Source organism: Phocoena phocoena, chromosome 16, assembly GCF_963924675.1.
Source record: "Phocoena phocoena chromosome 16, mPhoPho1.1, whole genome shotgun sequence".
In the NCBI taxonomy this organism is placed as follows: Eukaryota; Metazoa; Chordata; class Mammalia; order Artiodactyla; family Phocoenidae; genus Phocoena; species Phocoena phocoena.
The window spans coordinates 62434357-62456140 of record NC_089234.1 but is presented as its reverse complement, the minus strand read 5'-3'; the positions used below and the strand labels follow the sequence as shown (position 1 = coordinate 62456140).

General features: G+C 52.6%; 1 protein-coding gene across 1 annotated transcript in view; it reads left to right on the top strand.

Annotated features, from left to right (window-relative positions):
- The window catches only part of COL13A1 (collagen type XIII alpha 1 chain), a 144238-nt gene that overhangs the window by 114051 nt on the left and 8403 nt on the right, over window positions 1-21784 (top strand). Inside the window, exons 22-34 of the mRNA XM_065893811.1 lie at window positions 174-242; window positions 1558-1581; window positions 3089-3151; window positions 4216-4260; window positions 4614-4766; window positions 5535-5633; window positions 6972-7016; window positions 9420-9461; window positions 10432-10458; window positions 11407-11487; window positions 16935-16988; window positions 18171-18224; window positions 19258-19293. Coding sequence (XP_065749883.1) covers window positions 174-242; window positions 1558-1581; window positions 3089-3151; window positions 4216-4260; window positions 4614-4766; window positions 5535-5633; window positions 6972-7016; window positions 9420-9461; window positions 10432-10458; window positions 11407-11487; window positions 16935-16988; window positions 18171-18224; window positions 19258-19293 — 792 coding nt within the window. The remainder of the gene's footprint in view (window positions 1-173; window positions 243-1557; window positions 1582-3088; window positions 3152-4215; window positions 4261-4613; window positions 4767-5534; window positions 5634-6971; window positions 7017-9419; window positions 9462-10431; window positions 10459-11406; window positions 11488-16934; window positions 16989-18170; window positions 18225-19257; window positions 19294-21784) is intronic.

Below are 21784 nucleotides of genomic sequence, written 5' to 3'. Positions count from 1 at the left end.
CACGGAGTCTTCTCTTTGGTTCTGGAGCCCCTGGGCATCCTCTGAGAGTGTTTGTAGCCCCCAGTAGCCACCCCAGCTGCTCTGCATCCCCTGTGCAGCCAGTGATGGTAGAGAGCTTGTTCTGAGGTCCCCGCTGGCCCAGGCCCTGGGTGCAGGTCTCCTTTGTCTCGTAGGGCTCCAAGGGCGAACCCGGGAAAGGAGAGATGGTGGACTACAATGGAAACATCAACGAGGCTCTCCAGGTGAGCGGGGCCTACCCAGAGATGAGAGATCTGGAGGTCCTCATGGGCCTCCGGGCTGTGTGATGACAGAGCTGAGCGTTCCAACACCCTGACTCATGTCCCTGAGGCCATGCTGCTGGACAGAGCTTCCGGGGATTCATCCCCTTGCCTTCCCTCCTTCGGCCTCCCCCATGCAGCCCCCATGCACACGGCCCCCTCATTTGAAATCCAGATGGCCTGGCTTTGGGTCTGGGCCCAGCTGGCCAGGTATCCTGGCTCTGGGTCACTGAGAGCCATAACTGGGGCATCCTGGCGCCTGCAGGGTGCTGGCCCACTTGGGGTTCTAGGACCCCATTTCTCCCCCTTCACATGGTAGAATCTGTCTTCCTGGAACACATCTACCTTTGTGTCAATGTAATCATATTTCAGGTTCATAAGGTACCCTCGTTTAAACGCGGGGCTTCTCAACCTGGGCGCTGCTGACATTTGGGGCTGGGAAATGTTGGTTGTGGGGAAGCCTGTCCCGTGTGCTGGAGATGTTCAACAGCGTGCCTGGTCTCTACCCACTAGATGCCAATAGATGCCTCCCCACTCCCAGCTATGACAACCAAAATATGCCTCTGCACATTGCCAGATGTCTCCAGGGGGACAAAATCACCCCAGATTGAGAACCGCTCCTTTAAAGGAATCTTTGTACCTATGTGAATCCATTTACAAGCTGTACAGTTATTTTTTTTAATGCCAAGAGTTGTCCCTCTAATTTATTTTTCCAGTGGTGCCGTGTTTTGTTCTGTTGTGTCTGTCTGTTTCAAGGGAGGTACATCAGAGCCTTAAATCTGGGTTCTAGGAGAAGAGGGAAGTTCAAGGAAGGGTCCCAGTGAATGATTAGAAAGAATGGGAAGGACTTCCCTGACAGTCCGGTGGTTAAGACTCTGCCCTTCCACTGCAGGGGGCATGCATTAGACCCCTGGTCAGGGACCTAAGATCCCCCATGCTGCCAGGCCAAAAGAAAAAAACAAAACAGAAGGAACAGGAGATGCTGCTTCCCTCCCTCTCTTGTAAAGAGAAAATTTGCAGTCCATTTTAGGGCATGTAGGAATCTGTTGTAGGATAGCATCTGGTGCTCATGGGGTACTCCCTGTCCAGTGACTACAAGCCTCTGGGAGGGGAGAGGTGGGGGTGGGGTGGGGCTGGAAGGCACAGGTCCCCCAAGAGGATCTACCTCTACTGTGCTCCTTCGAGGGGCCCAGTGCCCACGTTTCCAGGACTGGGCCGAGGGGACCCTCCATGTGGCTCTTATTTGCTCTTCAACTGATCGCATGGTGTTGGTTTTTAGGAGATCCGGACACTGGCCTTGATGGTGAGTCCTCCCTCCTGATTTCCCCGGGCACTGGGCTGAGGGCTGGTGGAGGGCAGCCTGGAAGCCGGGACTGGAGGTCTCGCCTCCAGAAGGTTAGGGTTGACCCTGCAGTGCTGAGGCAGGGGCTGACCTGAGCCTGAGCAGGGTCATGGCTGTCGTCCGGAGTAGCTCTTCAGCGACCCAGTGGTGCACTCCTGTCACAGGACAAATACTGGTTCTCATTGCAGCTGTGTCAAGGAAATGACGGTATAGAGGAGGATGTTTTTATGTTCTCCTTTTACCCAATCTTTTGCTAATAAATAAAGTGCATAATCCTTAAAAAAATCAGTAGCGACCCTCTACCTTTCCCTCTTTCCTAGAAATCAATTTCATTCTCTGCATCTGGAAAACCAGTGAATTCCAAGCCTGGATTTTGCACGTGTGCCTACCAGTGACAGGCTTTCAGTAAATATTTGTAGCTAAAATGATTACCACCAGGTTTAACTTCCAAGGCGGAGAAGAGAGGGGAGGTCACAACGTTCTCAAACTAACTCACACTTTATGTCATTTAATATTTTTAGTGGCCATGTGCCACAGAACACACTTAGGGATGGTGCAAAGCCAGAATTAAGCACCAGTCGTACAGTGCCCCAATCCCAGAAACTGGTATTAACCACGTGATTCTGGAACCAGTGAGCTTCATCTGGAAACATTAAAATAGATTATTTGAAATAGCTCTTTGAAGCAGAACTTTCTGAAACTTTTTTTTTCATTTTAATAATCAACCTTGAATTAACCATTTACATACAATAAAGTGCACCCATTTTAGGTGTAGAATTTGCTGAGTTCTGACAAATGTATAAACCCATGTACCCACCACCCCAGTCACTTCAGAAAGTTCCTTCACGCATCTCAGGAGTCAGTCCCACACTTATGCCCAACCCTGAGCCACCACTGATCTGCTTTCTCTCACCAGAGCTTAGATTTGTCTTTAGTTCTAGAGTCTCTCATGAATGGAGTCACACAGCATGTAGGTGTCTGCATCTGGCTTCTTTTGCTCTGCATAATGTGTCAGGGTTTCTCCCTCCTATGGCATGGCCTGCGCAGTGCTCGGTTCTTTTGTCACTGCTGCGTAGTATTCCATTGTATGAATATGCCAGATGTTCAGCTGTTGATGGACATTTGGGTTGCTTCCTGGAGACATTTTTAAGTCACTGTCGGGGAAGGTCAGATTTATCTTCTTGGAGCCCAAGGAGCCCCCAGGGTGTAGACGGACAGGGAGGGAGAGGCTGATAAGCGTGGCCCTAGGGTCCCCGCCCCCCACTTTAATCCAGACACACTCAGTGCTTATCTGCCTTACACTGTGGGGTCTCCATATTTCCTCTGCAAACAAAAGTGTTCCTGCCCCTGATGAAATGTTTGGAAATGACCAGTCTCTATAAACCAGCCCCCACATATACTTCTCTGGAGACAGGCCACCCCTCCTCAGTTGGAAACTTCTCCCACGTGTCTTTCTTTTCTTTCCTAGGGGCCCCCTGGTCTTCCTGGGCAGATTGGCCCACCCGGAGCTCCAGGGATCCCAGGCCAGAAGGTAACACTGTCTTGACAAGGCGGGTGCAGACCCTGCAGAAGCCCTGCGTGTGTCTCTGAGCATGGGACCCCATGGCTGCCCCTCATCTGTGTCCTTCTCATGTTCCCAGAGCCACCACCTCACTCCAGCCTTCAATTCTCCCCAAAGCTCCAAGGCACCGCCTGCCCACCGACATCACCGCCCCTTCACTCCCCCCATCCTCAGCTCTGCCTTTCTTCCCTCGCTGTCCCCTCGCTGTCTGTCTTGGGCTCCTGTAATTCACAGACCCCTCTGATGTGGTGGGGCCGGGTCTCGACGAGCCCCCGCCCCAGCCAGAGCCACAGCAGGGACCCAACCCGCCATCAGGGCACGTAGCGCTTGAGCCCCTCCCCAATCTCACCCCTCCCTTGATTCCTGCCTTTGCTCCCTTTTATCCTCTGCCCCCCACCCTTGTGATTTTTCCCAGAAGGCCAACACATTTGCCCCTCTGTCCTCTGCTCATGAGGTCCTCTGCCCTGAAGTCCCTTCCGGTTTTCCCTACCTTTCAAAGTCTTCATATTCCAAGCCCAACTTGAAGGCCACCTCCTCCCTGAAGCCTTCCCTGATCTATCAGTAGGAATTCACTGCTCTTTCCTCTCAGCTTGCCTTGGTGATGCAGCTGGTTGTTTACCTGGCCTCAAAGCAGAGGCCACACCTCCTTTATCTCCCTCCCTGACTTAAAGAAGGGACTCAGGTTGATGTGAAGTGAAGGGAGCGCCCTGTGTGGGGGCCAGGACTGGAAGGCTGAGTTTTGGGGGGGAGGGAGAACAAGGAGGCAAGCACCCCTCCTGTGGAGCGCCTGGTGCAAGGTTGTGGCTAAAACATGGACTGTGGAGCCGGAATGCCCAGACTGGGATCCAGTCTTCACTAACTCCAGGCCTTGGGCTCACAACTCTGCACTGGGGTCCTCACCTCCAAAACAGAGTCAGTGAAAGTACATACCTTCTGTGTGAGTGCAGAGGATACCTGACATAAGAAGTGCTGTATAAATAACAGTTACTGTTCTTCTCTGGTCTGAGAGTGACCTTTAGTTGTTCTGGCTACAGGGGGAGATTGGACTGCCCGGCCCTCCTGGACACGATGGGGAAAAGGTAAGGACACTCCCAGACAAACCTCTGAAGATAATCTTTGCCCTGGGGGGTGAGAATACAGAAGGCTCTGGAAGGGAGCCTTGTGGGGAAGGGAGAGGGGAGGGGAGGCTCGCCTCTGGAAGCCCAGCCGAGCCCCACTGCTGGCCCCAGGGGGAGCCAGGCCAACCCACGCTGGGATGGGCTGCGGCCCCTCAGATTCCCACCGGGAGCTGGACAGGTTCTCTGGCTGGTCCAATCAAGCGCCAAAGAGCCGAGTCCTTTGTACCCTCCCCCTCCCCCCGCCATTCTTCCTTGTTCTTACCCCTCGTTTCTCCATCAGTGCATCTAATACGTGTTGTTGATCTTTTCTCGAGGGACCTCGAGGCAAACCAGGAGATGTGGGCCCTCCTGGTCCCCAAGGCCCCCCAGGAAAGGCTGGGCCTGCAGGACTGAAGGGAGAAGATGGCCTTCCGGGGAACCCAGGAGAGAAGGGGGAGAAAGGGGAGATGGGGCAGCCAGGCCCACCGGTGAGTGCCGGGGCCCACCCAGCATGACAATGTGGCTGTGCGCTGTGACAGCTGCAGCTGGAGCCGGGAGCTGGAGAGAGGGTGCTCACCTATTTTCCCTTCAAGCTTTACTTTATAAAGGCCAGTTTCCCGCCTCAAGAGACCTGGGTCTTGTTCTGTCATCTCCTATCTGTGTCCGCGGGAAAGTCACTGAACCTGGCAGAGCCTCGGTTTTCTCATCTCTAAAATGGGGATGATTGGAAATTCCCTGCTGGCCTAGTGGTTAGGATTCCAGACTTCCACTGCCGTGGCCCAGGTTCAATCCCTGTTCAGGGAGCTGAGATCCCACAAGCCGTGTGGTCAAGGGAGGGGGAAAACAAAAAAGAGATTTCTTAGCTACAACACCAAATGCATAATTCATTAAGGAAAAAAATTGATAAATTTGACTTAACAAAAAAGAATAAAATTAAAATGGGGATGATAATGCTTTCCCTGGATACCTCACTGAGTTGTTGGGAGTGTAAAACTGCCTCTTGGGACACCATACCTATACCCAGGAGAGTATAGGGACAGCCCTAGACCCAGGAGAGGTACAAACAAGGGACCTTAGCCCAGGCCAGCCAGGCCTCTGGCTTGACTTGGGAGCCTTCTCTGGGCTTCATGGTTTCCAGGCAGCACCCTAGACACCTGCCCTTGGAGGAGGGTGGCCCACGTGCATGCCACGGCAGGTCCCAGACCTCAGTGTGATGACCTTGCCCTTGACTAACAGAGATCTTTTTCGATCTGTAGGGTCTCGACGGCCCAACTGGGGAGAAAGGAGAACCAGGTGACCAAGGGAGACATGGAGCAACCGGATTGCCTGGCCCAATCGGGCTCCCAGGATTCACGGTAAGGCGAGGGGGCCGAGCATCAGGGTGGTCAGCAGGCCTCTGCCGATGAGGGCAAGCAAGCGGAATGCCCTCCCTGAGGTCACCTGCCTGGCGGGTACCTGGTGCTGTGATGAAGCTGCACTGACCGCCAGCCTGCCTGTCCAGCCTGGGGATGGGAGGGTCCTCTGGATGAGCAGCTACTCCCTGAGGGGCAGTTGGGTGTCAACAGGGGTTCCAGCACCCTCCGCTCACAGCATGGTGGCCTCCATCTCCAGGGGCCAGCATAGTTCCAAGGTGCTAGAATCTTGGACTCGGAATTCTCCTCTTAGAAGTGGAAAGAACCTCAGAGGTCAACCAGTCCCACCTCTGACCCAGTGCAGGATACCTCGAAGGCCACTGACTGTGGCTGCCCCACTCAGCTGGGACAGGCAGGCAGCTGGTAGCCTCCTGACATGTCCCCTCCAAGCTGGAGGGAATGCTTCTGATGTGGTGTGAGGTACCCTCATCAACCGCCCCCCACCCCCACGGCCCTGGCTCCGCTTCTAGAGCCGTATTCACTTTCTGTAGCTGTGTAACAAGTCACCACAAATTCAGTGGCTTAAAACAACACACTCGTATTATGGCACAGCTTCCATGGGTCAGGGGTCCAGGCCCGTCGCAGCTGGGGCCTCTGCCCAGTCAGGGTGCCATCCAGCTGCAGCCCCATCTAGAGCTGGGGTCCTCTTCCAAGCTCGCTGCTACTGGCATAATTTTCAGTTCCTTCTATAGTAGCAATGAGTCCCTCAGCTCCTAGGGGCCACCTACAGTTCCCGGCCACTCGGCCTTCCCCATAGTAGGCAGATCATATCATAGCAGCTTGCTTCTTCAAGACCAAGGCCAGCAGGCGTCTCTCAGTGCATCCTAGCAAGACAGGTGTGTGTGTGTGTGTGTGTGTGTGTGTGTAACATACTTGTAACACAGTCTTAACCTATCATTTGTATATCATGTATAATTTGTAACATAAGCTTGTAACGTAATTACAAGAGCGACATCCCATCATCTTTGCCAGTAGGCCCTATTCTGCTGGTTAGAAACAAGTCCCGGGTCCATCCTAGGGCCTCTGCCCTGCAGGATCCATACAGAATATCAGCCTCTCTGAGGTTCTTGCTAGAACCTCAGATTCAGGAAGTCAGTGATCACAAGTCCCCTGCCCTGGCCTCCGTCCTTCAGGCCAGCTACCTCTGCAGCCTCCCAGGTGGTCCTTGCTGATATCTAGGCCTAGTCTAGTACTGGTCAGGTTTGTCACAGATTTGAGGGTGTCTCTCTCCCAGGATCCCCCGAGTGCTGGCACCCACGCCATGTTGTTTTGTGCCCACAGGGAGAGAAAGGAGAACCCGGGGAGAAGGGTGACCCAGGAGTGGAGGTAGGTTGTGCCTGCTCTGCGGCTCGTGTCACAGGGATTATTTGACGGGGACCTTGTCACACCACAGTCTCTCCAGTGTGCACATCACTTCCGTGCTCTAGAAAGGAACTCACAACTGCCTGGCACAGGAGGAGTGCAGGAAGCTGAACATTTCCTGAGCACCTCAGGGGTCAGCAAGGACCCACAGGTCTTCTCCGTGGTCTTCCCATTCATCAAGTCCCTCAGCGGTATTCACACAGCACCTGCCATGTTCCATTCCAGTGCTAGAGCCTGGAGACAGGAAAACAAGACCATCCCTGTGCTGCAAACAGTCCCCAGTTGTGGGCACTAGAATGGCAGCAGCTCAGGGAGTCGGGTGAGCACCCCAGAAGATGGGTCATTGGAGCAGGGTCTCGAAGACTCTGTAGGAGTTTGCCTAGAAGCTCCAGAGGTAGGGTTTCCAGAGAGAGGCATTATTCTTTTGAGAAGTGTGGTGGTTAAGGGAACAGTGGAGTGAGAAGTAGTCAGGATGGAAGCCAGCTTCTCATAACGGGAGGGAATCAGGCTTAGGGTAAGAGCCAGGAGAGCAACAGAGGTCAAGGATACGTGAGGGAGAGGCTATTTGGTGGAAGGGCCTGGGCCACCCAGACACTACCACAGAGAGAGACCACCAAACCCTCGGTCACCCTTCAGTGTCACCAAACCCCAGCTGCATTTAGTAACACAGACCTGATTATATAACATGTATGTTATTTATTTGGATAGGCTCCTAAAGAAATGCTCTGAAACTCAGGAAAAGCATAATATGCAAAAATGTTCCTTCCAGATGTATTTAAACTAAAAATTGGAAACAGGCTGCATTTCTAACAAGAAGGAAATGATTAAATAACTTACCACAAAATACTAATGGTAATAATAGTCCCCATGCTGGAGAGCTTTCCTTACGCCAAGCCCTGCTCCAAGCCCTGGCTAGGTAGGAACTCATTTTTATTCCAGTCAATGAATAACACATCAACATTGAAACGAGGCTTGTGGGGAACATACAAAAAACGGAAAAGTGGGTTTTGTGTTAAGTGAAAAAGAGAAGAGAACCAAATTTTATATATATATGATATCATCGTAAGTATAGACATACATTCAAATACATTTTATGCATCAAAAGAGTAGTAGAAGGAAATAAAGCAAAATATTAGCATTACTCAGAGATCTTTTTTCTTCTTTCAGTTCTCTTTAATTTACTAATATGTTAATAAATTTGTATTCCTTTAAATTTTTTTATTTTTAAATTATCATATAGTAAAATGATAATATGGTAAAACTGACTTTTTGACAGTTCTATGAATTTTAATACATGCATAGATTTATATAACCTCTACCCCAATCAAGATATATGAATTACTTGTTTATAATAAGAAAAAAAGCAGTAAACTTTTGTTTTTAAGAAGGTAGAGTTTCCAAAGATTGAGTTCCCTGCAAGGAGACAATAGTATTTATGGAGTTAAAAAGTCCACCTGTCCAAGCGACAGCAGGGATTCCCTGTCTGCCCAATGCAGAGGCTCCCTTTATAGTCACCTGGCAGAGGGTCCCCCATGCTGGCCACACTCCAGGGGATTCTGTCCCTGGGAAGGTGAGGTGCCCAAGGAGAGTTCAGAAGCTGAAATGGGGGGACCGGCTCAGAAAAGAGCAGGCGGGTCTCCTTCCTGCCTCTTGGGTGGCTGACGGTGGAGAAATGGATGTCCATCTTCACCAGAGACAGAATCTACCCTGCACAGCATCCTCTGTAGAGAGGGTTCCTTCATGTTCTCTGTCCAGTCCGAATCTCTTTGACTTTAACCTGCCCTCAAGAGAAACGGAGACCCACAGTCCCCATCCTGTCTGTTACAAACCTGGGGAGCTTGAGGAATATTCTTCGGAAGCATCTCAGTCTCCCCCCATTCCAGACAACCAGTCTCTCTTCCTTTAAGCTAAAGGTCTCAAACCCAAATGCCAACCGGGACCAGGCATGCAACAAATGAATGCAAGAAGTCTGGGTTAAAAATAATAGGGAGTGGTGAGGACTGAGGTAAACCGAGGAACTCAAGCCCCAGCCGGAAGGGAAAGCTCTCATTGAGCTCCAGGCAGCTGTTGCCTTGCACGAACAAGAGCCTGAGGCGGCCAGATTTTCTGGTTTTTCAAAAACATCCAGAAGAATAGGCATTTTGAGCATATTTCATGGCAACGATTGTTTGTTTTTTCGAAACACTGTGCAGGCTAATGAGGTGCTATGAGTTTCTGACCTGTTCTCAGCCTTTGTTTGGGAGACTGTGTGCTGGTAGTTCTGTCCTTCGGCCCTGCAGTCCCTAGCCAGACCCCAGGCTATGGCAGAAGGCAGGAGCCCTTAGAGTATAACAGGGGGTGGGCTAACTGTCTCCCTTTGGCTTCTAGGTTCCTGGGCCACCAGGGCCAGAGGGACCTCCCGGACCTCCGGTGAGTTTGGAGGGCTTGTCTAAGTTTCAGTCCACTGTGATTAGGCCCCTAACATCCCCTCCCCATGGCAGTCACTGGGCTTAACCTCAACCTTAGGTCATTATCACCTCCTTCCACAGTGGGATTTTCACATCCACAAGCCCCTCCCTGCTCCTCTTCCCTCCCACCTTAAACAGGCATCGTCTCTGTGACACCAAGGAGCCTGGGCAGCGCCCGGTTTCCCAGAAACAGTTGACTGGCATGGCAGCCCCGAGGTCTGGTCCCTCCTTGCAGGAGTAGGAGTCATTCTGTCACTCGGTTCTGCCCTTTGCCGTCAGACATCTGCTCCTCTCCCTCTTTTATTCCTGCTAACCAGCCAGCAAGAAGACCAGGATTAAAATAGAAAAGGACCCATTTAAAACCAGCCCCACTGGATTGGCCTTTCCATGGTTACAGATGATAAGGCACCTTTAAAGGGACCCCTGTGCATTGGGCCTCGAGGGTCCCCAAGCATCCTAAACCAACAGATGCTGGTCCTTGCCTCTGCCGGCTTCAGAGTCCCCGTGGTGATGGGCCACCCATTGTCATTGGGACACGTAGTAGTAGTAGTCGTAGTAGTAATGACAGTAGCCAAGGTATATTGAAACTTACTATGAGCCAGATGCTACTCTAAGCACTTTGCACATATTATTTAATTTTTGCTGTGTTCCCTCTGAATTTTGCCTTCATGAGACTCTGAATCTTCTCTCATGAGTCAGCTGTGAGGGCCACAGAGAGATTCTCAGTCCCTGGCTGGGGAAGCCTGGCTCAGACCCCACCCCAGGAAGTCCTAAGGTGGACCCCCCTTAGCATTCCCTTCTACCTCTCCTGGGAAGGGGCCCCAGGCCAGGCTCTGTACTTTTTTGTACAGGGCCCTTGCTTTTTTGTGGTCCAACCTGTGGACAAGGAAGTCGACTTAACCAGAGATGCTTTGTTTTGATTCCAAATGCAGGGGCTCCAAGGCATTCCTGGACCAAAGGTAAGAAGAGGTCACGTGACAGGTGCTGGGTGAAGGGGGTGGGGGAAGGCGCTGTGTCAGTGAAGGCAGAAAAGAGAGAAAATGCTTCAGAGACAGGGGACCCAGCTGACCCCTTCCCTAAACGAAATCATGTGACACTTCAGCCAGTGGGGTACCATTAGGACAGAATAAAGTCCTATGGTCCCGTTAACATCCATCACTGACACTGGGCAGGCTTTGGATTCAGAATTTTCCCATCCATCAATCAACCCTACAGAGTGACAGGTTAGATTCTTAGCCAGTGATGAAATCCTTTTTCCATGTAACCTGCCCCAGACCCTTCACTCACCCTGAAGTATAGGTGGCAGACAGAGGGTGACATAGCAAGGGACCCCTTCCCAGGACCAAGCCCACTGGACTCTGGCCTGGGACTCTCCCAGCTCCCACCCCCAGCGTTGCAAATGGATAAGAGGGGCTGGAGGCTGCTGGCGTGACAACAGCCCTTGTCTCCTACACTGGCATCCTCCAGGGGACTCTTAGGCACTTTCCTCTCCTGGTTAGTGTGGGAGCCTCAGAGCTCCAGCGGTGGCATTTCGGGCATTCGCCATGCAGTAGCTGCAGGGTCCCAGTTTTTCTGCTATGCAAATGGTCGTCTATGCCAAAGCCTGACCTGGAACTGACCTATGGGTTTGTCTCTACTCCTGCCATCCCCTTTCCCTTTGGGGACCTCAAAGTTACCACAGAGATACTCTGTAGTAACTGACTGTAACTGAGGCAGAGCCAGGCTAAGAATTCAGCAATTCTTGGAGTCCCCGGCCTGCCACCCCTGGGTCAGCCACCTCTACCTCCTCCCTCCTCTATCTACCATCCCTCCCCACCACCCATCCCCATCTGCAGGACCCCAGAATGCAAGAATGAGTCGTCTGGGCCATGCCCTTCTGTGATCTCGCCCATCTCCCTTTCCTTCAGGGGGAAGCAGGGCTAGATGGATCAAAAGGAGAGAAGGGCATCCAGGGAGAAAAAGGAGACCGAGGTCCTCTGGGATTACCCGTAAGTATCGTGGACCCGGCAAACTGGTGTGAGGGGCCTGGCCGGGCAGTCCTGAGGAGGTGCTGGGCAGGGCCCTGGGAGAAGGCCACTGGAAAACTCGAGGTTCTAAAGTTCTGAGCATTCCAGAGCTCCGTGGGGTTCTGCTTTCCCACCTGGACAAGACCGTAGGCTCTAACTCTCTTACCCAGGGCCTCCTCTGGGCTGGCCCTGGCCTAGGTTCTGGAGGAATGTGAATCTGAATACGACAAAGCCCCCCACCCCAAGGAGGACCCAGCTGGGAGCCAGAAGGGGCCTGAGAACAGCCTTAGGCCCTACTTGTGCTTGTCTGAGGCAATAAAAATCTGCCCTTATTGGGGCCAAGCTTAGAGGACTTGGGAGCACTGGGATAGTAGAGTATTCATGTCTCTCCTACTTTCCCAGGCAGACCCCAAGAGAGCCCCTGCTCTCTGCTCTTAAGCACTGGCCACAGCAGAAAAGCTTGCAAAAAGTCAGATCCTCCGGTCCCAGCAGGCTAAGGCCACTCACATCTTGGTTCCCTGAGATCTCTGATCTCAGCTAAAGGCCCCAGGTCAGGGCGGGGGCTGCTCAGAAGGCGTCTGCATCTCCCGATGTCTGGCCTGGACTGGGCGAATTCCTTTGCCCCAAGCTCCAGTGACTGATGGTCTCATCACTGCCTCACCTGTCTCCAGGTGAGCGCATCCCACCACCCATCCCGGAGCCCTGGGCTCCATCCTCCCTCACATCCCAGTGAGGCTGGCACTCTTTTCTTGTTTGTTTTTCAAGATCTGGAAGGGACTTTAGGATTCCCTATAATCATTTTCTTGGTGGGTCCAGAGAAAAAATTGAGTCACTTGAGGTCACATATGAAGTCGATGGCCTGGCTACACCAGAGGCTGCTCCTTCACTAAGGCCACAGCCTTGCAAAGGCCTCTTTCCAGCCACTGATGCTTCCTCTGTGCTGGGCACAAGGCCAGTTCCTACCCCCAGGAAGCTGTAAAAAGCAGAGGAATGATGGGAAGCCCGGATGCCCCAGCTTGGCGGGGTTTGAAGGTCTGGTTAATGTAATCCCAGCAACCAAAGAGAAAGAACAAAAGGTATGATTACACCTCATTAGTGCATCAAATGTGGGAATATTTAAGGAGCTGATTCGCTTGACGGACTACAGTAAACTGATGACTTTAGCAGACACTTTCCCATGTCTTAAGCTGTGTCCAAAATGACTAAGTACTCTTTACTGTTAAAGCGCCTTCCTGCCCACCCCCACTCAACCACAAACCTCTCCTTGTTCACCTTCATGGCTCCAATAACCCTAGTGAACATTGGGGAATTCAGTCAGGGATTGAAATGAAGACCATACAGGTAATATAAACAAAGAAAGCGCCAGACGAAAGAAAAAGTACCCAGTCTATCTTTGATTTTTCAACTTTTGATAGAGACATGGGTACAGAGAAGTGCTTTGGCTAGCTTAAGAAAACTACAGAGCAAGCAGTGTTCATAAAGGGCAACTAATGTGGACATCAGACGGACAATAAGGAGTGGTGGGGACCGTGGTAACAACCCTACTTAGTTCAGCGGACTGTTGCTTTGGGGGAATGAGGGTCCAGTATTTCTGCATATTCTAATTTTTCTAAGGAAGCTACACATCTGGCATTTGATGGGATATCTCCTCATTTTCTAATATTAAATCAAAATTATCTGCAATACTGCAACCCATAGAAAATATGTCAGTGGCCCACGTATGGCCCCCAAAACTCCAGTTCATGCCCTCTGCGCCAGGCCTCTCAAGATAACTCAGTATTAACGCTGCATAGACAAAGTATATGGATGTTTAGCTAAAGTTCTGTTTTTAGGCTTCCCCTCAGTGTTTTACTTCATAGAGCAGCAGCCTGTGTTTCCAGGCACATCCTACTGCGTTCCTCTTATTTGCCCTACAGAAGTGGTTCTCAGTGCTGGCTGCACGTTGGAGTCCCCTGGAGCTTTCCAAGTATGCTATATTCTGTTTGAATTGGGCTGGGGTAGGGCCCAGGCATCTGTATTATTTAACATCACCCCAGGAGATTCTGACATTGTAGCTGGGTTTGAGAACCACAACTCTCTAGGCCATAAGCAAGATTGGTCCCAGAATTATGTGGTCCTAAGACTGAGAAGCGAGGCCCTGTAGGGTCCTGCTACCCAACACCCTTCCCCCAGGAGGAAGCAGCTTCCTGCCCTCCCTTACCTGGGGGTATTCCCGCACCTTTAAAATCCTGAGGCCTAGGCTCGTTTCTGAGGCTCAGTTGGAAGCAGATTTCAAGAACTCAGTCCTTATTGGCCTAGAATGTCCCAGGTGCTCTCTCCCTGCTTTGTCTTATTGGTATCATCAGATAATTGTACCCCTGTTCTCCTAGGTGGGTTGTAGGGGCAGCATCATAGCCCAGCATTGGGACAAGAACTCTAATTCCCACTGTATATATCACTGGATGCTGCATAGTGAGTGGGTCTTAATAGCATCCCACCTGCCAGACAGTTCATTCCAAGGGATACATGGCCTTAGACCTCTGTCCCAGTCAGCTGCCCCTAAAGGCTTTTTCTATAAAAGAGGCCTTGTCTGGGATAATATGAATGGACTGAGTTTGTGTTAAGCTTTGCAAACTGTAAAATGCCAGAGAAATGTCAGGCGTCATTAGTATTGTCATTCAAGGCCCCAACTCCTCCCACCTAGCTGAAGTTGAAGTAGGCCAGCTTCTGCCCAGATTTCAAAGCTGGATGCTGTAATTCAATGCTGAGCCTTCTGGGGTCCCCCAGTGTGGCCTCGCCTCAACAGTATGCAAAAAAGACTGGGAAGACCACCCTCACCTGGGCCCCACCTGCCATGTAGGCGTGTCTTCCCCAAGTAAGACTGGTCCCGGGAAGGATGCACTAGCTCTGGTTCCAGACACCTCTCCATGAATTTACTTTCTATATCTCTTTCCCTGGAACACTGCAATCCCTTGGAAGAGAGGTTTCTGAGAGAGGATGAAAGGAGAGAGGGGAGCAGGGGGCACAGAGGATCGGAACGGCCACCTGCACTGATCTCCACCCAGCTTGCTCAGCAGTTGGCCACACTGCACTCAGTGTCTCCATGTTTTTTGTTGGTTTTCATGTGAATACATTACCTGTCCTCCCAAGCTTATTTCTCCCATTTTGTTTAATTACCAGCATTTATGTCTGTCCAGGGTCACTGCTTCACTCACCTCTTCCCTCCCTGGTCCCTTTTTCTCCCTCCCATTCCTCCCTTCCCCTTCTTTTGGTCAAACTGTTCCCTTTGTCCAGGGAGCTTCAGGTTTGGACGGCAGGCCTGGGCCACCGGTGAGTGTCACTTCTCCATTACCCCTCAACCCACCCACCCCACCCACCCCCTGGCCTGTAATCCCTTTCGCCTGTCCTGCTGTGGCCTCATTTCTTCAGTGAGGCATGCCTTATCCCACCACCACCACCAGAAAGTGCCATCTGTGCTCAGGTCAGAAGTGCGTATTCACGCCTCTCGGCCAAAGACAGCCGGCCTCCATCTAAATTTCCCTGTCTGTAGAATGCACCCAGGGTCCTCAAATCTGAATTTCCAGAACACTGGCTGTGGGGTGGGAGGCTGCTCCAGCAGCAAAGACTCTGTTCCTAAAGGAGTGCTGACTTCAGCCTGGGACCCCAGCCCTAGGGGTTTGGGCCGTGACTCATCCCCACCAAACACAACAGTGTCTGTATGTGCCCGTCATGCTGTGTTGTCTTCATGCTGTGAGCTCTGTCCATCTCCTGTCTGCCCACAAGGGCTTTCTAGTCCTGTGCAGCCACCAGTCTGGTGTGTATGTGGGTGGGGACCGCACTGATGGGTGAGGGCAGGTGTAGCACTTAGGAGCACACGGGTGAGTCCCAGCTCAGTGTTCTGATGGCATGTCACAACCACACCTTTCACTTCCTGTGGCACCACAGCTGCCCCCCACCACAGTCCCTTTCTTTCCATCCTCCTCGCACCTAGCACACCTTTCCCAGGTGGCCAGTCTGGGCTAGGGGCATTATCTGTGGCTGGAATCACGAGAAACCATGACTTTCCTCTCAACTAGTTATTTCCTTCATATTGGACAGAGGGGAGCAGTGCACATTCATATATTCTGTCCCCTTTGGACCTAAAGGGTTTTTTTCTTATAAAATCAGTAACACAACCTTAAAGGAAAATGTTTATGGGAAGAGTGATCCTACCCTGCCAGGACATTTACTGGACACTTCCTAGGTGTCGGGCCCAGCACCAAATGTGTGACATGTATCATCCATTCTAACCTGGCCGCAACCTAGGAAGCAGACACTCATGCTATTATTCCCATTTTACAGGTGGGAAAACTGATCCTTAGAGAAGCCAAGAAACTTTCCAGTATCACAGTTGTAGGCCTTTGAGGCAGGACTTGAAGCTGGCCAGTGACTCCAGAGTGCTATTCTGACACTCTGTCACAGATGTCCACAGCTTTCCTTCTTCCCTCAAAGGAGCCACCGAGAACATCTTAGCCTCTTTTTTATTTTCATGTAAAGTAAATCAGCCTTTCCTCACCTTGCTCCTGCCCTGCCTATCACAGCTACATTCGGAGCACCACCGGGAACCGCCCACGGAGGACTGAGGCCCAGGCCCAGTCCTCACGTCCTAAGCAAGAAAATATAATCACCGAGGCAGAGCAATAGGAAGCTTGGAAATATAGACTCCGTCTAGTCGGGCCATAAATTAGGAACCTGGAGAAGACGTTTAATTATGCCTTAGCAAGCCCTGCTGTGTCTCTAATCAACACAGCTCTGATGCTCCAGCTGCCCCCCTGGGCTGCAGCCCTGAGTCAGGAGTGCTTAGGACACACCTCCCTGCCAGGCCAGTGTCAGCAGACATCCGAAGCATACTAATCCACTCTCCAATCCAGCCTGTTCCCTAGGGCCTGGGATGGGGACAGAAGGCCTGGCCGGAGGCTGAAGGCCAGGGCCAGGGCCCACAGTGGGGGTGGAGCGGGCGGTGGCTGAATGACCCTCCCACGCCTGCCTCTGTGTGTGCGTCTGCATCGGTCTCTGTGGCATGAAGACCCTCCCGCTGCATGTGGAGCTGCGTCAGCAAAGGGGTGCCAGCCCCCGGCCTCCCCACCCCTGGGATGGCGTCGACTCCCTCCCGAGCGCTTCTGGGAGCAAACTAAGCAACTGTTCTGCCGTTTTCAGCCTTGGCAAGCTTGGTTGTGAAACCAAAGGGGTACCTTCCTCAAATCTGGCTCTGAGGCAGCGGGGAGGCGCTCTCTCCCCGAGGCCCCCAAACAGGAACGCGGCCCAGTCCAATGACCGCCCTGAACAAGCCTGGCCTCGCCAACCCTGAAAACTGGGCCTCTGGACCTTGCTCATCTCCAGGTGTCGTGCGGGGCTCCCGGGGCTCCCCTCGGCGTCAGGACCCTCACCTCTGCACTCTTTCACCTCCCCAGGGTACTCCAGGACCAATTGGAGTTCCAGGCCCAGCGGGACCAAAGGGAGAGAGGGTGAGTGCTCAGCGAGCCGGGAGCCTGGACCACCAGGACAGGGGGCCCTGCTGCCCCTCTCAGCCTCGGGTCCGCAGCCCCTGCGCCTGCAGCCCACAGGGCCACCATGTCAGCCAGCCATCTCGGCCCCCATCCGTTCCTCCTCGACCCGGCAAGCACCTCATCCATGTCTTCTCTGGATGACCCTCCCAGCCCATGGGGTGGCAGGCAGGCCTGAGGTGCTCATTTTGTAGCTACAAGTGGACAGAGACTTGGAGAGCTTCCTTCACTCAGCTTCCGGTTACCTGGCATCGGTCCCAGGTGCCACACAAGGCCCCAGGCCCTGCTGTCACCGAACACGCCTCAATTCTGCAGTGATTTAGGGATACGGCATGAAACAGAGTGCCAGGTGGTGTTAGAAAACCTGGGAGACATTGAGAAGCCAGGAGACCTGTGCCTCAGGCCGGCTGCCAGGGGTCACGTCTCCTGCAGCCAGGGCGGTGGGCGGAGGCAGGAGAGTTCCGCGCATCGGCTCCTCCCAGCCTGGCCCGGTTTCCGCACTGCGGGGCCTGGGGTCGCTGGGGGCCCAGCTTGGGTGCTGGACCTCTGAGTGGCCGTCTGCTGGGCTCTCTGCCCACAGGAGCAGCTCTCCCTCTTGCCGTCTGCCGCCGGGGGCTCTATCGCTATGCTCTCGGGTCCCACAGCTGGCAGAGGGGAGGGAGGAGAGGGTGGGGAGCTTCTGGAGAGAGGCGTGGGCTTCCCTGAGATCACCAGCCACTTGGGGAACCAGGGTGGCTGCTCCGAGGGGTGACACAGCTTCGAAGACAGAGCTCTCTTCCTCTCCCCGTTCTCCCCCATCTCCCTTGTCCGTGCCCGTTTCCTGCTCCTGTTCTCCCCACCGCTTCTGCCTCTGGCCAACTTGTACCCCCACTGTCCAGTCCTTCCTAAGCACGTTGGGGGGCCAGGCTCTGTGGAGGGAGGGTGAGAGAGGCTTCCAGGCCCCCTCCTCGGGGCAGAGTCCTCAGCAGTCACCCCACCTTCACCCTGCCCTCCGCCCAGCCCTCGCTTCCTTGTTGGGGGGCGGGGGGTGTCTCTTTGAAGAGACTGGAAAGGTTTCCCAAGTTTTGTATGAAAACAGAAAATGGCTGACGGGAGGTTGTTACCATGTCAGAGAAGGCTTATGTGTTCTTTCTCCGGTTTCAGGGCAGCAAAGGCGACCCTGGGATGACAGGACCAACGGGAGCAGCTGGGCTTCCTGTAAGTCTCGTGGGCTCAGAGGCTGCTCTCCACCTGCCCTGGTCCCCCCCCAGAAGCACTGCCAAAACAGAACACCCAGAGCCTGGGGCAGAAAATCCAGGGCCAAGCGACAGTGCTCAGTTCTGTGGCGGTGGAAGCAGCCGACAGCCACTAGCCCACGCTCTAGAACTTCCCCGCCGGGCGCCGCTAGAGGCGAACCCTGGCGCACACGGCCCCTGTTAGGGAAGCACGTCCTCAGCCGTGTGCACCGTCTAACTGGCTGTAGCAAACACAGATGAGCACCTCCCGCTGCAAGGCTCTGTGCTCAAGGCAGCGGGGGTCTCACAGGTGAATGTGCCACGGCCCGTACCCTCGAGGAGGGACCAAACCAGGTCCAGATCACCATCGGGCAAGGAGACGTCTCCTGAGACGGGCAGCTTCCCACGGGACTGGCTTTCCATCTGCAGCCGATGTCTCCTTGCTGGCTTATAGAAGTCGGCTGCCTACGAGAGCCAGGACTTTGGTTTCCCACCCGCTTGAAGGCCATACACTTGTTCGTGGGTTCCATGCTCGCCTGTGCTTTGGCTAAGTAGGCACCTCCGGCCAGTCTTTGCCTTGTGCCCACTCCCCAGCTAAAGACAAGGGGAGCAGCTGGCACCTTGAAAAGAGAGGCTCGGGAGCTTTGGAGTCATTTTTCTAGCAAGCGGCTGGTGGGAGAGCCATGCAAATCCCTGCCCTTCCAGGAGAGGTCTCTGCGCCCAGACCGTGTTCTCAGCACGAACCATCTAGAAGAACTTGGCCGCAGGCCAGGGCATTGGTGCCGAGTGAGAAAACCAGAACTGTGTTTGACTTTACCCATAACTCGTTATCTGTCTCTAGGTCAAGTTCCTTGAGCAGTTTTCTCCTTTGTCCCCCTTCCGTAAAATGGGGATAATTAAGCCTGTCTCCGACGAATTAGGCACCGGTAAAGAGCTTTATGAGCCTGGAAGGAAGGACTGTACGGCCATCCTGTGCCTTCTCATTAACCTGTCTTCGTTTCTCTGATTTACTGCAGGGTTTACACGGACCACCCGGGGACAAAGGAAACCGGGTGAGTCTGAGTCCTCGCACTTTGGCTGTGGTTACTAATGTCATCATGGTGAGGTGGAATGACCAACTGGGGATTCCTGACCCAACATGGAAATACAGTTTTTCCTGATATATCATCCTAAATTAAAAGGCTTTATAGTGAGGGGCTTCATCCATAGCATTACAGGGAGCCCGGGGCCTAATCTTGAAATTGAAGCATGTATTTTTCCGCGTGGAAAGGGGAGGCTGAATCCCAGGGCAGCCATCAGATTAACATTGCCATCCAGTAACAGGAGTCACGTGCCCAGCTCTCTCTAGGTTGCCCTGATAATGGGCCCCTAAATGATATTTTTATATCCATCGTTGCTGTGTCCTAGTCTTCTGACACTTAGTTTTACCAGGCATCCCAGGCCACTGGTGAGAGAGAAAATTCCCAGTTCCAAGAACAAGCAGACAGCTGTTGTACACAGCCAATCCTTTAAAAAACTATCCCGGCCATTATTTCTCTTGGGACGAATTGGCAGGACTATGAAACAAATCGTGCCTTTCGAGGCCCCCAGCTGCCCCCTTGGTTTCTGCCATGTTCACCAGGACGCAGTTGCTGAGTGTCTGTCCACAGCACCCACAGCCACCTGATGGCACATGACACGTGGCACGTTTGTGCCCAGGAGAGATCATCCCACTACATCTGACCGAGGGATGACTTTTGGGTTCCCTTCTAGAACGTCTCATTGGCTGCCTCATCACAGGGGTTCTCAGTGGGATGCACGTCCCCTAGAAGCCCAAGAGCATCTTCTAGTGGGAATAATACCCAAGGATCTTAGAGGCAAAAGAGGAGTGGGACAAACCGATGGAGAAACGAGGCCCTGAACTCTGATAACATGTTCTGAGTTCCCAGGAATGTTAGAGACAGAGCAGGTGGCTTCCAGAACCCAGGCCTTCCGCTGATCTTTGAACACCGATAGCCGTGTTTATGGCTAGAACATGCCAGAATCTGTACGTTTATACCTGGCATCAATGCAAGTCTCTTCCATTTAAGATCGATTTATTGAACACTTCCATATTCCTAAATTTTCCTTTCTGGCAACTGGTCAAAAGCAATCAATTTGTCCCATATATCCTATGAACAAGAAGGAAGAGGCAGAGTGACCCCTCCCAGACCGTCCATGGGGAGCCCAAGTCTAGAAACCCCTGGAATAAACAGTCCTACTTCCAGAAATGGGCCAGCCTGTTCAGGCAGGCTGGGAAGCCCACCTTCATTACTGTGGCATCCAAGAATTTAGGCCACTAAAATAATTGATCATTGCACCTCTCAGTTGACATACTAACCTTTCTAATTTATGTCTAAAGTGTTCCGGTGTTCTTTGTTAACTCGATTAACACTTGTTAAACCTATCTCTTACGACTTTTTCAGTTGGCTTGAGGCACTGGGCATTTGAAGGCTGCAAAGCTAGTCCTCCCATTGGTAGTGACTGTGTGCTCTAGAGGGCAGGCAGGTGGACAGGGGCGGGAGGCTGGTGGCTCTGATGCTCAAGGAACCGAGGTCATTGAATGAGCCGCTGAGTCCCCACTGTCCAGTGGGGAAATATTTCTTCTCCACTTGCTGTGTCCAAGGTTTTATACACTTCCCCCCAGTCCCACATATAAATCAGCAATATGTCAGTAAAAGTCAAGTCCAGAAAACAGGCAAGGTACCTGAACCTTCCTCTGAGTGCACCATAAAGAACCAGTCGACTTCTTCTGAAGGGCAGCTTTCCAAATCAAGGACCAGCTTGTTCTTCCATCTAAGACATCTGACTCTCTGGATACCAGAACATCCTAGAAGAGTCCCACCTACAGCTCACCTCCTCTTCCAGACCTCTTTATACCACCAGCCCTAACAGGACTTCTGAGGGGAGAGATGAGGGTTTGGAAATAAAAGCCTACAAAATGAAGAAAGGTCCAGGCAGAGTCAGCTCTGTGCCCTGACCAGTGTTTTCTGGTGCCTGGAAGCTCAGAATGCTGACACTTTTGTCAAAGTAAAAGGCCAGGAGTGCTAAGATGACATTCTAGTTGGAAGCTTCACTGTTTCTTGTGGAGGTGAAGCTAGAGATGTTCAAGACGCCCGTGCCCACCGAGTGTGGAAGGGGGCTCCCAAACTTTGCCCCCATCACACCTGGGGTCCCCATCAGAGAGGCTCGGGCGGGCTCCCCACCGTCTGTTATCCTGTCTCACAGCCTTAAAGCCATGCTTCTCCAAGTACCGCCAGAGGATGGTCTTGGAGTCTCCTTTCTGCTCATGGAAGGGGGACAGTCCTTGTAGTGGTGGCCAAGGCCCAGAGCCCAAGATAGGCAGTTTTCCAAGGGGACACACATGCCAGGGGAATGATTCGGTCCTTGTCACTAGGGGCATTCTCCTGTCCATTAACAGCTCTGTGAATTTGGCCCAGGAGCCACTTTTAGGATGAAACAGTCCATCAGAGGATAAAGGGTGGTGTGAATTTGGCAATTTGGGTATCAGGAAAATTGGGTGTA